Below are 13,829 nucleotides of genomic sequence, written 5' to 3' on the forward strand. Positions count from 1 at the left end.
CTTTGGCCAGGTACATTATACAATACGCAATTAGAAAGCTCTTCATCTCTTCTATATTCACGAGTAGAGGGCGGATAAAACGGCTCTTCAAACCGCGCGGCGCGGATTCTGCTCACAGCTACTCGAAGCGTTAGAAATGTGCGGCTGAGATTGAGATTTCTCCTTCTCCTTTTCTCTTCTGGCTCTTTACGATCGAGAAAGTTACTCGTAAGATGAACAATTTCAGCGTAATTGCTTTTCAAGTGCGAGACAATGATTGATGCTTGCGCGAGAATCGAATAAGAATCGCGACCAGATCGGGAACCGTGGATTGAGATCGAGCTGTGATTTATGCGTTAGATTAAATCTCGGAATAAGGGGGTGCGAATGTGAATTTCGCCGGAGAGAAGGTGGGTGGATGGATATTCATATCATTGGGGTAGATCCTCGTGGACCACGCAACGCGACTTACGTTTCTGCTCGTATACTTTACGATACACGGATCGCAAAGGTGGATTCTTTGCGAAATTCATACAAGATCTCGGCAAATCTTTCTTGCGCAATTCAAAAGCTTATCCACCGAGCGTTCCGCCTTTCAACCACCCTCCCGGAGCCTTATTTCGTCCCGCGTATTCCTCCGATACTTCAGCATAAGCACGATAATACAGTCGCGCGCGTCGATACGTGCAATATGCTGATTCGAGAACGTCAGAGTTGAATTTCAAAGGGATGAGCGACACGCGTGCGTTGGAAATGGAGAAAGAATTTTCCGGAGTGGCCTCGGACAGTTATAGCAGTCCTTCCCGGAGGACCTTTGCGAATTCAATAGATGTACCAAACGTTTATTGTGCTGTGTGGAATTTCCGGAAGTTCGCGCGGGACTCCGGGCGATTGAGAAGGACAGGCGAGAGACCGTAGCGACGACGATGACAGCCATTCGATGCGATAACCGAAAGATATCCGAACGGTCTCGACGACGTACTTCGAACAGAGGGAAGTTTTACGCGTCGTATCGCTTTATGCAAATTTGCCGAGTATCCAGTGCGGGCAATGAGCGACGCCGCGGATCATGCATCGGTGACACGCCGCCGGAGAATCGTCGCCGTCATTAAGGACAACGTCATGTATCACGCGTGTTATCCTTTTCCGCGCGTCCATGTGTCCGTGCCCTCCGGCGATATCATTTCGTTTGTACGCGGTGCTTCGACACCGTGATACACGGGCGAGAGAGGGAAGAGGGGAAAGACACGTGTAATTTCACGGATGTAACTGCCATATGCATCCACGACAGGACAACTGTCCGCGTGTAATGTATTTCGATGAAATTTCTCCCGCCCCTCGTGAACGATATAACGTTAAACACCGGTTTCAGATCGTTTGGAATCTGAATCTCGCGCCGTCTCTCGTTGTCTCGATTGCGGCTTCAGCCGGGGTTCAATGCACGATCGGGTATCGCGAATCGGATATGCGGAAATCTCATCGAATGCAATCTCATCGTTTATTGAAAACGGTCATATCGTTACAGATTGTATTGCTGTAGAAATTTTTATTCTCCTCGCCATGCGCAAAGAATCAATCGCATTCTCGACCCTAAGTAAGTCGAATAATACATTTTTCAAATATAAGGATATTTCTTTCTGGTCATCACTGATGCATTTTATACAAAATATATTTTATTTCGAAGAGATACATCGTCATCGTAGTTATCGTGAGCGTTGTCAATTATTTTTCTTTACATTCAAACTTGTCTTTTTTTTGTAAAATATTGCGATTAGAATTTGAATTCATGATAAATAAAAAAGAGAGAAAAGTCGAAAAAAAAGTGAGGTGGTGATATCTCATATTATTTACATTGATTTTAAGAGCAACCTCGTCTTAAAATCACTTTGTAATAGTCTATTTAAACGATTTGTACGATGGTTATTAAAGTTTACTGGTCTTTAGTGTTAATTGTGCTTTTATAAAAGCTGAATTTTAGTTTTTTGCAGATAGTAGAGATTTTTACAAGTGTGTACGTAATTTTGTGAAGTATTTTAGATATCATTAATTACGAAAGAGAGAGGGTTATTTGCATTATGAGGGCTTTTGCAACTTTATGACTGCATTGTAGATATTGTACAATACTAGTGCAACAAAGAAATTATTTAAAAAAAAAAACTAATTTTTAAGTCAAAGAAATTAAATCTCTAAAAAATTATTTTTTTTGCAAACAAAAATATATTTTATAAAATGTTTATAAAACTTGTTTATTTTGTGGCACTTATTAGTATGTAAGATCTACGAAGAATCATCAATTTGTGAATCTTTTATAATTAAAAATGGCAATAGTTAACATTCTTTTATAGATATCCATTTTTTTTCTTCAGTAAATTATACATTACATTCGTTCTATATACCCGATGAATTTCTACCTATAGGATGATTGGTAGAACTCTACGGCTAACAAACTTACATTCATAAAAATTGTATTGCGTTAATATCTATTGAGTTATTTTAAAAACACGAAATGGTATTTCATCACCCCTTTCTCTAGAAATATTCATCACTTTTCATTTCTCTAATTTGAAAGGAATTAAACTTTTAAGTGGCCAAAAAAGTTGACGTACATTTTTGCAGGGCCACGTTATTTCCGAGACTATTGTAAGGCTAACTTTGTTTTCTTATTGTTTAGCAAATATGATTGGATTTGAAACTCATGCTTAGTGAAAATTGGCAAATACACGGTTGCATGTTCTTCCATGAAATAATGACGGTACGAAAGGGAGCACGAAACGAAACCTCACGTTCAGCTGCATATCGGGAATTTATCGGAAAATATTTAGCATGCAACGCCATTGTTGGCCATGGCAGCTGATACGCGAAATAGCAATTGCCAAACGGAACAAATTATCCTTTTATTGCCGCATACGAATACAAGTGTATAACTAACTGCATTTGGTTTATTAATCTTCTGCCAGGTTTATTCCGATCTATCAATATAAAAGCGATTACACATTAGTTGCAGCAAATAATACGAGACACATTTGTGATGTGCTTTTAAACACAAAAGAGTTATATTTCTTGACATTGCATAAAATACTTTTAAAATAATATGTATAAAATAAATGTATAAATACGTACAGATACTTTGACAGGGCATTTACTGCCGGAAAAATCTAGAACTTTCAGAGATTTTCTTTTTTACTTTTGAAAATAATGAATTTTCATAGAATTGAATTGTATACTCAGGGAAATTTTTGCAGTTTTTTTTTAAATTTAATTTCTATCTCTCTTTCTGACAAAATTGATTCTTTGATAATTTTTTTAAAATGAAAAATGTGTCTACGATCAATTAACAATAAATGGTACACCTCGTATATTCTTATGTAATTTGCGAGTTTTTGTAAAAAGTTAGTGACATCATTTTAAAAATTTGCGTTATCTTTCAAATTCTCTACTTCCTAGATTTATGTATTGCGGTCAGATTATCAATTTGTGATTTTTTTATAATTAAAAGTGGCAGTAGTTAACATTTTTTTGTAAATATCTATTTTTTTCTTCAGTAAATTGTACAGTACGGTGCAATATTGTATAATGTTATAGCGATTTCGGCTGGGGTAAAGACCCTATAATAAGAGACTGGCCAGCCAGATTTCGTCAAAATCCTGCGAGTGAGAAAGGATATCACTATCTCGCTTTTTCACAAATAGCAGAGTATATGTGATATGTTCAGTGTAATATGTATGTATAAGTTATTCTTTACGCAGCGTAAATAACGCGATTGAAATTTAATATAGTGGATGTTCAATTGAATATTGCAATACTTTCTCATCAAAAAACGTTGGACGTAAATATAGGATGCCTACAAATAATTTGTATCTTTGTGAGGTTAAGTAATATATTTGTTATGACAAAATCATAAGAGAACATTAAATATAAAAATTATATCAACTTATATTATTTAGGTTAATATACAAAACAAGGTTGTAGTATTTTTTATAATATTTATTAATAAATATTACGTATATTTAAAAGAAAAAAGTAATTACTGTTGAATTTAAGCGGAAGTTGAGGAAAAATTCTCCAATCAAAGTGACGAAAAATGCTCCAATTAAAAGTGGCCCCCTTGCTGGCCAGTCTCTTATTATAGGATCTCTAAGCTGGGGCGCACCGGTGTGCCACCTTACCGGTGGCACACAAACTGGCTCCGACTATTTTCTCAGATCCACTTTGTGTACACCCAAGGACTTTGATTCTGTCCATGAGGAAATTTAGAAACTGAGAAGTCACCACTTTCTACATACTCGCAGTTTATGATTAATGTAACGATTACAGCTTATTGGTCGTTACGTTAATCATAAACTGTAAGTATGTAGAAAGATAGCGACTTCTTAGTTTGAAAAATTTCCCCATGGACAGAATCAAATTCCATGGGTGTACCCGATGAATTTCTACCTATAGGATGATTGGTAGAACTCTATGGCTAACAAACTTACATACATGTTATATTTAATTTATATTTTTTTTTTCTATAGTGTTTTCTCAACTTTCAGAACTGAAATGACTTTTGTAATTATATGATTAAAAATTATTCAAAGGAATAACAAAATAAATTTGTTTCAAAGATGCATAAAAAATTTTCTAATTTGTAATAAATGTTAAAATATCAGTGACATAAGGGCGTTATAAATTTTATTTTGTAAAACTGTGAGTAACGGAGCTTTTCACGCTTATGCTCGGCACTATCAGATTGTTCTTTGTTTTCGATTGTCGGGTTGAAGGGTTTATGAGGTCGGCAGTTGCGAGCCAGGTCAAAATTTCAAGTCAGTATTTGTCAGTATTTGACGAGCATTGCGAACAGTCGCTTGGTTCGAATAATTTTCTTAATTTCCTAATCGCTTGTGTACGCTCATCTTGAAGCATAAATCTATATTTCTGTGGTTTCTTACCTTTACAATAACCAGAAGTGGGATGAAGAATCAAGAATGATAAAGAATCAAGAATAATAAAGAATAAAGAATAAAGAAGGTTGAGAAGATAAAAAATGAAGAACATAGAAGATTAGAAGGTTGAATTGATTCTTTGAGGATCAGAAGCTAAGACTTTGAGGTAATATATGAGGATAAGCCTCAGGACGACAAAGATCGCAAAGAAATTCGTAAGCAAAAGTTGATCGGGACTCGAAACAGTAAGAAATAGGAAATAATACGTTCCTACAACGTAATGAAGATTCGAGAAGTGATCGGTCGCTTGCTCGAGTAAAATGTAAGACGAGACACGTGGTCGGGTGAAAACGAAAGTGCAGAAAGCGTGGAAGCATTTCTGAGACAGCACCGCAAGGAAACAGAAGTGTGTGTGCTGGCTAGGATCCCAATTGATAAGTCAATAAAGTAGCGGTCGGTAAAGTTAGCGCGCAAGACTATCGATTATCATCAGAGACAACGAAAGTTAAGCGAAGCGGCAGAATGAAGGATCCAACCATATTTACAGAAGCGGTGATGAAAGAGAAGCTAAGGCAAATGAATTTGAATATCGCGGGCAACAAAGCTGAGCTGATTTCGAGGCTGCACGAAGCGGATCTGTACGGTCAATGGATAATTGACATTGATGCAGAAGTGAGCGGGACGGGAGAAGCAGCAGGAAATGTGACAACGGTTCAAGAGACCGAAACAAATGAACGAAGGCCAGGGTCACCAGCGGGATCATCTACTCCTAGGGAGCGAAAGTGTGATTTGAAGAATCGAGAGAGAAAGTTACAAAAGGAGCTCGAACTCATGAGACGAGAAAATGAGCTTCTACGCTCGATGATACAGTCTACTTCTGATACAAGTGCAAGTGCGACGATAGTAGAGGTTACTGTTACGGATTTGAAAGAGATGCTACCATTATTCGATGGAAAAACAGGTTCATACTCGTGTTGGAAAGAACAGCTGTTAACAGTGAAACAAATATACCAGTTGGATGATGATATGGCCAAGTTATTGTTGGTAATGAAGTTGACAGGTAATGCTATGGAATGGTTTCATTCGGTGCCGTCACATCTTTCCTTGACGCTTGATGAGTTACTGATGCGTATGGAAGCTATGTATGGATTGCAAAAAAATAAGTACACGTTACGGAAGGAATTTGAAAATAGAGTGTGGCAGTATGGCGACTACTGTCATAAAAAAATTATTCTGGCTAATAAGGTTCCGATAAAGGAGGATGTGCTAGTGGAGTATATAATCGACGGTATTCCTGTCAAGTCAATCCAGAATCAGGCAATAATACAAGAATTTAGCGATAAAGAATCGTTAATCAAGGCTATGGAGAACGTGACGCTGGGATCAGAGCAGAAGACGCTATACAAGTCAAACAAGGTATCTGGCGCGAGGCATGCAAAGGTAGGATTGGTAAGGAAAGTCGAGAGTGATGTCGGCGGGAAACAGGAACCAAAGTACTTCAACTGTAATAAGTTGGGACATATTGTCATTAAATGTCCGAAACCAAGGCGCGAGAGGGGAGCGTGCTTTAAATGCCTACAGCAAGGGCACAGGGCGAAAGATTGCACAGGGCAGAAACGATAAGAAGGCCAATGTCAACGGCGTGTTCAACGAGAAACTGGGAGATTTTTGTCGAGAAGTAGATTACTACCCAGCAAACACAGAAAATAATAGTTATATAATTTGTGTGTGTCACGTTATATAACGAATTTTTACATTCTAGCAATATTATAGTTATGTAAAATTGAATTCTTGATATTACAACATCACAACTTATAACAGTCATATAACTGCCATTTATTAGGTTTATATAACAAACATTTTATTTTAATAATATAACTGTTATAAAACTGAATTATTAATATGACTCCTGTATAACAAATATGATACAACTGTTATGTAACTGTTATTTTTCTTATGAGTGGGAAATTACAACTAACATGGACATTACATGTAACGCGCATGTTATATTGCGTGTTACTTCCGATTTTATTCTATTAACATTGCTATTATGCAACTGTTTACTGGGTAGATAAGTAGCGGGGACAAAAGTTTTGCGTTAAGTTGTCGACTCGACACTTTATTAGATATGAGCAGTCCCATAAGTTTTATAAAAAGAGTTTTATATCTCCGAATTTAATTATGTCGATGTTGTCGGAAAATAAAAATTATTACGAATTAAATAATAGCGTATTAGAGGTAAAGGGACGCGTAATGGTTAAAATGGTTCTTGGTAGTACGGAGCATAAATGCGCGCCATTGCTAATCAAGCCAGGAAAACTGATGAAAGCGTGGTAGTAATCGGTAGAGACATTTTAATGCAATTCCTTAGAAGAGAGAAGTTGTCGTCTGAGAATTTAGAAAATAAATGTTATTTGAGAAATTTTAACTATTAACATTGATGAAAAAGCTCCAGGTGAAGAGTTAATTATTAATTCAGAGATAGATACAAAGACACAAAAGGCGGTAAGAGAATTGTTCGTTGAAGAGTATGTTAAATGCAAAATGTCAAATCAACCTTTAATTAAGAGAGATTAAGTTATGTTTAAAGGAAAAGAAACCATTTTATTTTTTTCTTTATAGGCCTTCTTATAGGAAAAAAAGAATTACCCATTCCGTTTTCTCCAACAACGAATCTAATAGAATTATTAGATTCGTTGTTGGAGAAAGGCATTATAAGGTCTAATGAATCCGAATACCCATCGCCGATCGTGCTAGTACAGAAGAAAAGCGGAAATTTGCGATTATGTATCGATTATCGCGAACTGAATAAGTTACTAGTAAGAGATAATTACCATCGCCGAATATTGAAGACTTAATTGATTCGTTGCAGGGCAAGAAATATTTTACGAAGTTAGATCCCAAAAACGAATTTTACCATATGGCGATGGGATCCATTAAGCATACGGCGTTTACGACACCGTTTGATCAATTCGAATTTAAATATATATCTTTTGGATTGAAAGTAGCATGTTAAAATATTAATGGTATAAGCAGTTACAAATTTTATTTTACACAACTGTGAGCAACAAGGCTTTCGCCACTTATGGTCAGCACTATCAGATTGTTTTTTGTCTTCGGTTGCCGGGCCGAAGGGCTTACGAGGTCGACAATTGACTCGCAATTGTCAGGTCATAATTTTAAGTCAGTATTTGTAACTCGACGAGCCTTGCGAACAGTCGCTTGGTTCGAATAAACAATTTCTTAATTTTTAAACCGCTTGTGTGTTATTATCCTGAACCTATATTCCTGTAGTTTCTTACAATAAATCTTACAAATTTTATCCGGAATTTTGAATTCTTGCAAAATGTGGGCAATCGTAGGGAATTTTTTTTTTTACTCTGAAAAATCATGATATTGTATTGGTATTGTATTGAAAAAATTTTTGGAATTTTGGAATTTTTCTTAAATTTAAATTTTATTTGTTTTTTTTACTGATAAAATTGATTCTTTGAAGATGATACATTGTTTTAAATTGGCGTTGTGTGTTTAATTATCTTTCAAATTCTGTAAGTTAAATCCGCGTAATGTGGATCGACAGATAATTGTATGCCATATTTAGTTCGTATTATTCTTTTTACTACTTTCTCAAATTTATTAACAATTAATAAGATTCTACAGCTCGTATTTTGCAAAGCATTAATGCAGAAATAATAAGCGGTCAAGAACGAGAATTAAAAGGTTTTTAAAAGTCACTAAGTTTTGAATATTAAATTTGAGAAGGATTATCCTAATTTGTAATATTAGAAAGTTTATTATTTTTTAATTAAAATGTTTTAATTGCTTGTACTTGACCTTATTTGTAACTAACGTTATTGCTTTTCAAATTTAATATTTAAAACTTAAAAGACTTTTGTTTGTGATCGTATGATTAAAGAACATTCAAAGAAAAAATAACGTAATTAAATAAATTTATTTCAAAGCTGCATTAATTTAATGTTCAAAACTTAACTTCTTTGTGATTGTATGAGTAAAAAAAATTTAGTCATAATAAAATTAATTTATTTCAAAGCTGCTTTAAAATATTCTTTAATCTTACCTGGAATTTCGCATAAAAAAACTTGCAATTTTCTAGAAATTGTTTTTGAAATTTGAGTGAATACTTTGTTAAAAAATTTAAAGTTTTATAATTCTATAATATACGTATATCCGTAACGGAATTAAAACAATTCATTGATTATATAAAATTCAGCAGTGATTGTATTTTATTGTATATCAACTTTTATTCTCCTGATTATATTACTTTGTTCCCCACAAGTGTTCTTGCGTCTTATAAGAATGTACGGGACTCTATAAGGTATATGAAAGTAGATTGTTTCACGAGAAGCGGCAGGGAACATAGAAGAAGGAGAAGATACCCCTCGTCCTCACTGCCGCTGCTGGGACAGCGTAATAAAATTCCTGGTTGCAGTTGACAATTTTCCGCGAGATTATTTTCCGTGCGGTGCGCCGCAGGCTGCGCCTTGAAATTCCTCCTATTCTTTTTTCTCCCCTGGAACTTCGTAAGACTATGCTCCGCGCTGCTGAACGTGTCGCGCGCGAAAGTGATATGCACTTGCATAATACGTAGAAGCTTCTCAATTTCTTACATCTCGATTCAAGTCAAGTTCCTTTAAAATAAAAATGCAAATGTGTCATCGTACCTACACGAGAATTTACACGTCAGATTGTGAATCTCACGATGATATCTTGCGTAAATAAGATTTTAGCTAAAAAAAAAAGGCTAAACGTGCCCTCACAGTTTTAAATATTATAACAATTGTTACAAATAGTGTTATCATATATATTTCTATATGTATACTCTTATGAAATTTGAAACATATTTAAAATATTAAAACGTCAAACAAGGTAATTATACGGAATTCCGCCACTGACCCAAATGACGCCACTGTAATTTGTTTTGTGTCCGTAATAAAACACAGCTGGTTAAAAGTATTTAAACATTACAGTCGTCAAAGTGTATGAGATGGCGCCGTCAAAGTAAGTAAAGGCATATAATGTGAAAAGTGGTTTCCAGAAACCCATGAGAAGAGCCTGTCACTTTTAACTGTTCACTGCTAGATGTATTCTTAAATTGTTAAAACAACTATAAATGTATAGTTAATACAAAAATGATAAATTATGGCAGTTGTAATCATTTTTTTTTCTCTTACAATTAGATAGAAGAGGTGCCGAAAAACTACTAGAGAGAGTTATAAGTTTTAATCTTCGGCGAACTAAATGGAAAAAATCAACATGGCGAGCCATGTGGCGTTATCTTATGCTACGCATGATGTACTTTACCATAAATAAATTAATTTAGTATAACAATAATTCTACTGTCATAACATTAATTCTTGTCTCTTAAGGTGTAACATAAAATTAAAAGTATTAAAAAGAAATTAATTCATTAATTTTTTAAAACAAGAAAACAAAAAAGAAGTAAAAAAAAACAAAAGTAATAAAAGTTTAAATCTTTCTGGGATATTAGGGTAAGGTTGCCAATGTCACGCCGGCTCCTAAATCGCACCACCTCGCGTATAAGTTCAATCACAATACTTGTACATTTTTTGTGGGATTATTTGGGAACTACATAACATTATCATCATCCTTCATTGAACTTAACAAGTTAAGAACAATAGAAATTTTGTTATTAATATTTATAGAAAAATCATAACTTTATTGCTATTTTTTAATACATTTCGTAGCTTTATTGCAAAAAAGGTAAAACAAATAATTTAAATTTTGATAATTTGTAATGATCACAATATTATTAAAATTAGATTAACAAAGTTCAAATAACTTTTTGTGTTCTTATTTGTAAATTAAATAAATAAAGATTTACAAAATGCTTTAATCTCCTCAATCACACCAAATATTGTCATAACATAGCAATGTTATTGCAATATTACTGAAAATTTATCGAAATAATGACATTAATGGAAATTATATTTAGTTTACGGTATTTATCTTTAATATTAATAAAATATGTTTATTTAACGCATTTTTGTTCGAAAAAAAAGAATCTAATAGAAAAAGTGTTACCATAGGAAGAATAATCTATGGTGCATTTTAAGAGACCGGTTGCATAAATTGCACTATTTAAAGGTTTCTTAAAAATCGTCACTTAAAAATTTATGACAATACATAAAATTTTGAAAAAAAAAATATGTAAGAAAAAATGTACTTTATAATGATGTAAGAAAATTAAAAATATCCCATAATTTCTTAGTTATAAGCCATTGTGTCAAAAGTGGTACGATTTCGGCAACCTGACCCTACGTCACATCTCACCTAGTTCATGAAGGTTAAAATTTATATTCTAATATATTTACACAAATTTTTCGCCAAACTATTACTCAAAATTTTTATTCCTTGACGACTTCAATAATCAGGCTTACACCAGTTCGAAACTAACGGGCTTGCATCATTGTTCTAACACCTAGCCATTTCTGAAAAGAAATACTGACGAAATCGCATCCTTTCGTTTTGCGAGTTTAAGAAAGATATAAAGCTGTTATAAAGAAAACGCTTTATATCTTTAAAACGTTCGTATCTCTTTGTCGCCCGCAGGATTTCTTACAAGAAAACAAATGGCCGTATATTCGAATCGAAATAAACTGGTTCGCCGTTATGCGCATGTAACCGCCGCTTGTTCGTTTCGTCTATCTCTCAGTTGTTTTATACGTTGGCAACAATTTTCCATTATTCGTTTCTCGTCAATAGAAAAAAAGGAGCAAGTTTGAGGCTCCGTGATTCTGAGGCCAAGCATTCCGAGAGAGCTGAATATATTTCCGATATACGTTACTGGCGAGCAACAATAGCAACGAGAGTTAATAATACCATTTGTTTATATCGCGTAGGAACTAACTTTTCTCGTTTCTGTTCACGTGTGTAAAATTTGTATAGAAGGCAAGAATTAATTAAAAATCTCTTTCTAGATGATTCCCTCGCTTTAATATTTCGAGAGAGGAAACGCTTGAAGATTAACGTATCCGTGAAACATCGGATACGTATAATAATCTCATTATCACGCGAAAAGAAAACGCTATGCAGTGATCTAATTATAACTTTTCGCTCAAGTTATTTTATGAACTTGAATTAAGTTGCCTGACGCGCGTAAACTGACTTGATTTGTGTGCTGGGCGTGTTCCGTGCAGCTATAGCCTCCATACGTACATACACAAAACGATTGACTGAGTTTTATGTGTCTGCAGGTGTTGCAAAGTATGCGCGCGTGTGGAAGGCGAGGCTTGCGGCGGCCTCTTCGGTTTTTCGGGAACCTGCGCCGTCGGTCTGCAATGTGTAATCGTGAATCTGCTGCCTCGCAGCCGAGAAATGGACGAGGGCATCTGCACGAGTGAGTATTCGCGTGAGAATTTTTATTTAAATAGAGATTTCTCCGAACGATTGAGAGGATTTTACCACGAAGATCAAACGCAATTACTTACGTCGCAAAAGACGAACGTGCATATTGTTTCTTGCAACACAATTACAATACCGATACAATGAAAGAACGATTTGGTTGAAAATACGGATATGGAAATAATTATGTTGGATCATTAAAATAATCGCATTGCACCGAAAAAAGTATTTGGTAACTATTACTAAATTTGATAGGGTTATCAAATTTGATAATGGTTATCGAATACGTTTTTTTCAGTGCAGTACAATTATTTTAATTATCCAACATAATTATTTTCATATCTTTATTAGCAACAAAATCATTCCTTCCAATTCTTTCAGTGTAGAAATGCCAATGAAAACACGATACCGTCCCTCTCTGCCGCAATTGGCAGCAAACCGACGGTGAAATATATACAGTAATAAACTTTTGTTGGAGACTTCGCTTTTCTCACTTTAAAATCAAGTTATATTGAAACGAAAAGACAACATTTGCAATTTTCGATTTTATGAAGTTTTTTGTTATATTTCAAGCACATTTAAAATATCAATGCCGGCACGATTTAAATCGAAACGATAATATTCATTCTTTTAGCGGTGATATGCCAGTTTTATTGTAACCCCCGGGACAACGAGAATTATTCGTATATTTCTCAGTATATATTCGCGATAAATGTACAGAAATAATATGGTGCTGTTTTGTCGCGAGTAGAATGTAACGTCGTCCGAATTTAATAAGCGCAAAATCGACAATAAATCTCTGTGTAACATGTTTCTGGGTATGTGCGTGTTGATACGATTATATCGCGAATGTTGTTTCATCATCCCTTTCGGTTTATACTCGACCGTGGAGCTATGCGGTATTCATGAAGATAATTGGATAGCTTGATACGAGAGAAACTAATCATGGGTGACGAATGATGATTATGCAGTTACTATTTTACGGATTTTAAACATACGATGAACTTTAACATTGATCAACTATAACGGAAACAATATTAGCGGATATCCTGTTTTAACATTTAATAGAGGAGAAAGTGATATTACGGCCCCCTATTTACAACTTCTATAATAACTTTGTTAATAATAACTGTGTCAATATTTTAAATTGAAAATTTAACGTTTACACCTATCATTAGTTTTATTAGTTTATATAATCTGTTTTATCATGCTAGTTGCTTAGACGTGATCACTTTGCAGCGGACCCTGGCGGAAAAAATTCTACAAAATTCTACACAAATTTAAAAAATGCTACAAAAGTCTGAAAATGCTAGAATTGAAAAAGTTTTATTAATTTTGGTAATTAAATACATATGTTGAAAAAAAAGTTTCTACGACGAAAGAATAATGAGTTTCACAAATTTTTATTTTTAGTAAAACTTTGTACTTATTTATAGAAATTTTTGAGCATTAAAAAAAGAACTTTAATTAATTTTCTGATTATTTTATACATATATTTTACATGTGAGCCACTACAAACCAAAATACATTTAATCTGATATATTC

General features: G+C 34.3%; 1 protein-coding gene across 8 annotated transcripts in view; it reads left to right on the plus strand.

Annotated features, from left to right (window-relative positions):
• Window positions 1-13,829, plus strand: part of LOC105195148 (cysteine-rich motor neuron 1 protein) — a 542,960-nt gene that overhangs the window by 9,372 nt on the left and 519,759 nt on the right. For all 8 annotated transcript variants that reach the window (XM_039452145.1, XM_039452146.1, XM_039452148.1 and 5 more), the window contains one exon: window positions 12,137-12,279. In XM_039452145.1, the coding sequence (XP_039308079.1) occupies window positions 12,137-12,279 (143 nt within the window). The remainder of the gene's footprint in view (window positions 1-12,136; window positions 12,280-13,829) is intronic.

Source organism: Solenopsis invicta, chromosome 7, assembly GCF_016802725.1.
Source record: "Solenopsis invicta isolate M01_SB chromosome 7, UNIL_Sinv_3.0, whole genome shotgun sequence".
Taxonomy (NCBI): domain Eukaryota; kingdom Metazoa; phylum Arthropoda; class Insecta; order Hymenoptera; family Formicidae; genus Solenopsis; species Solenopsis invicta.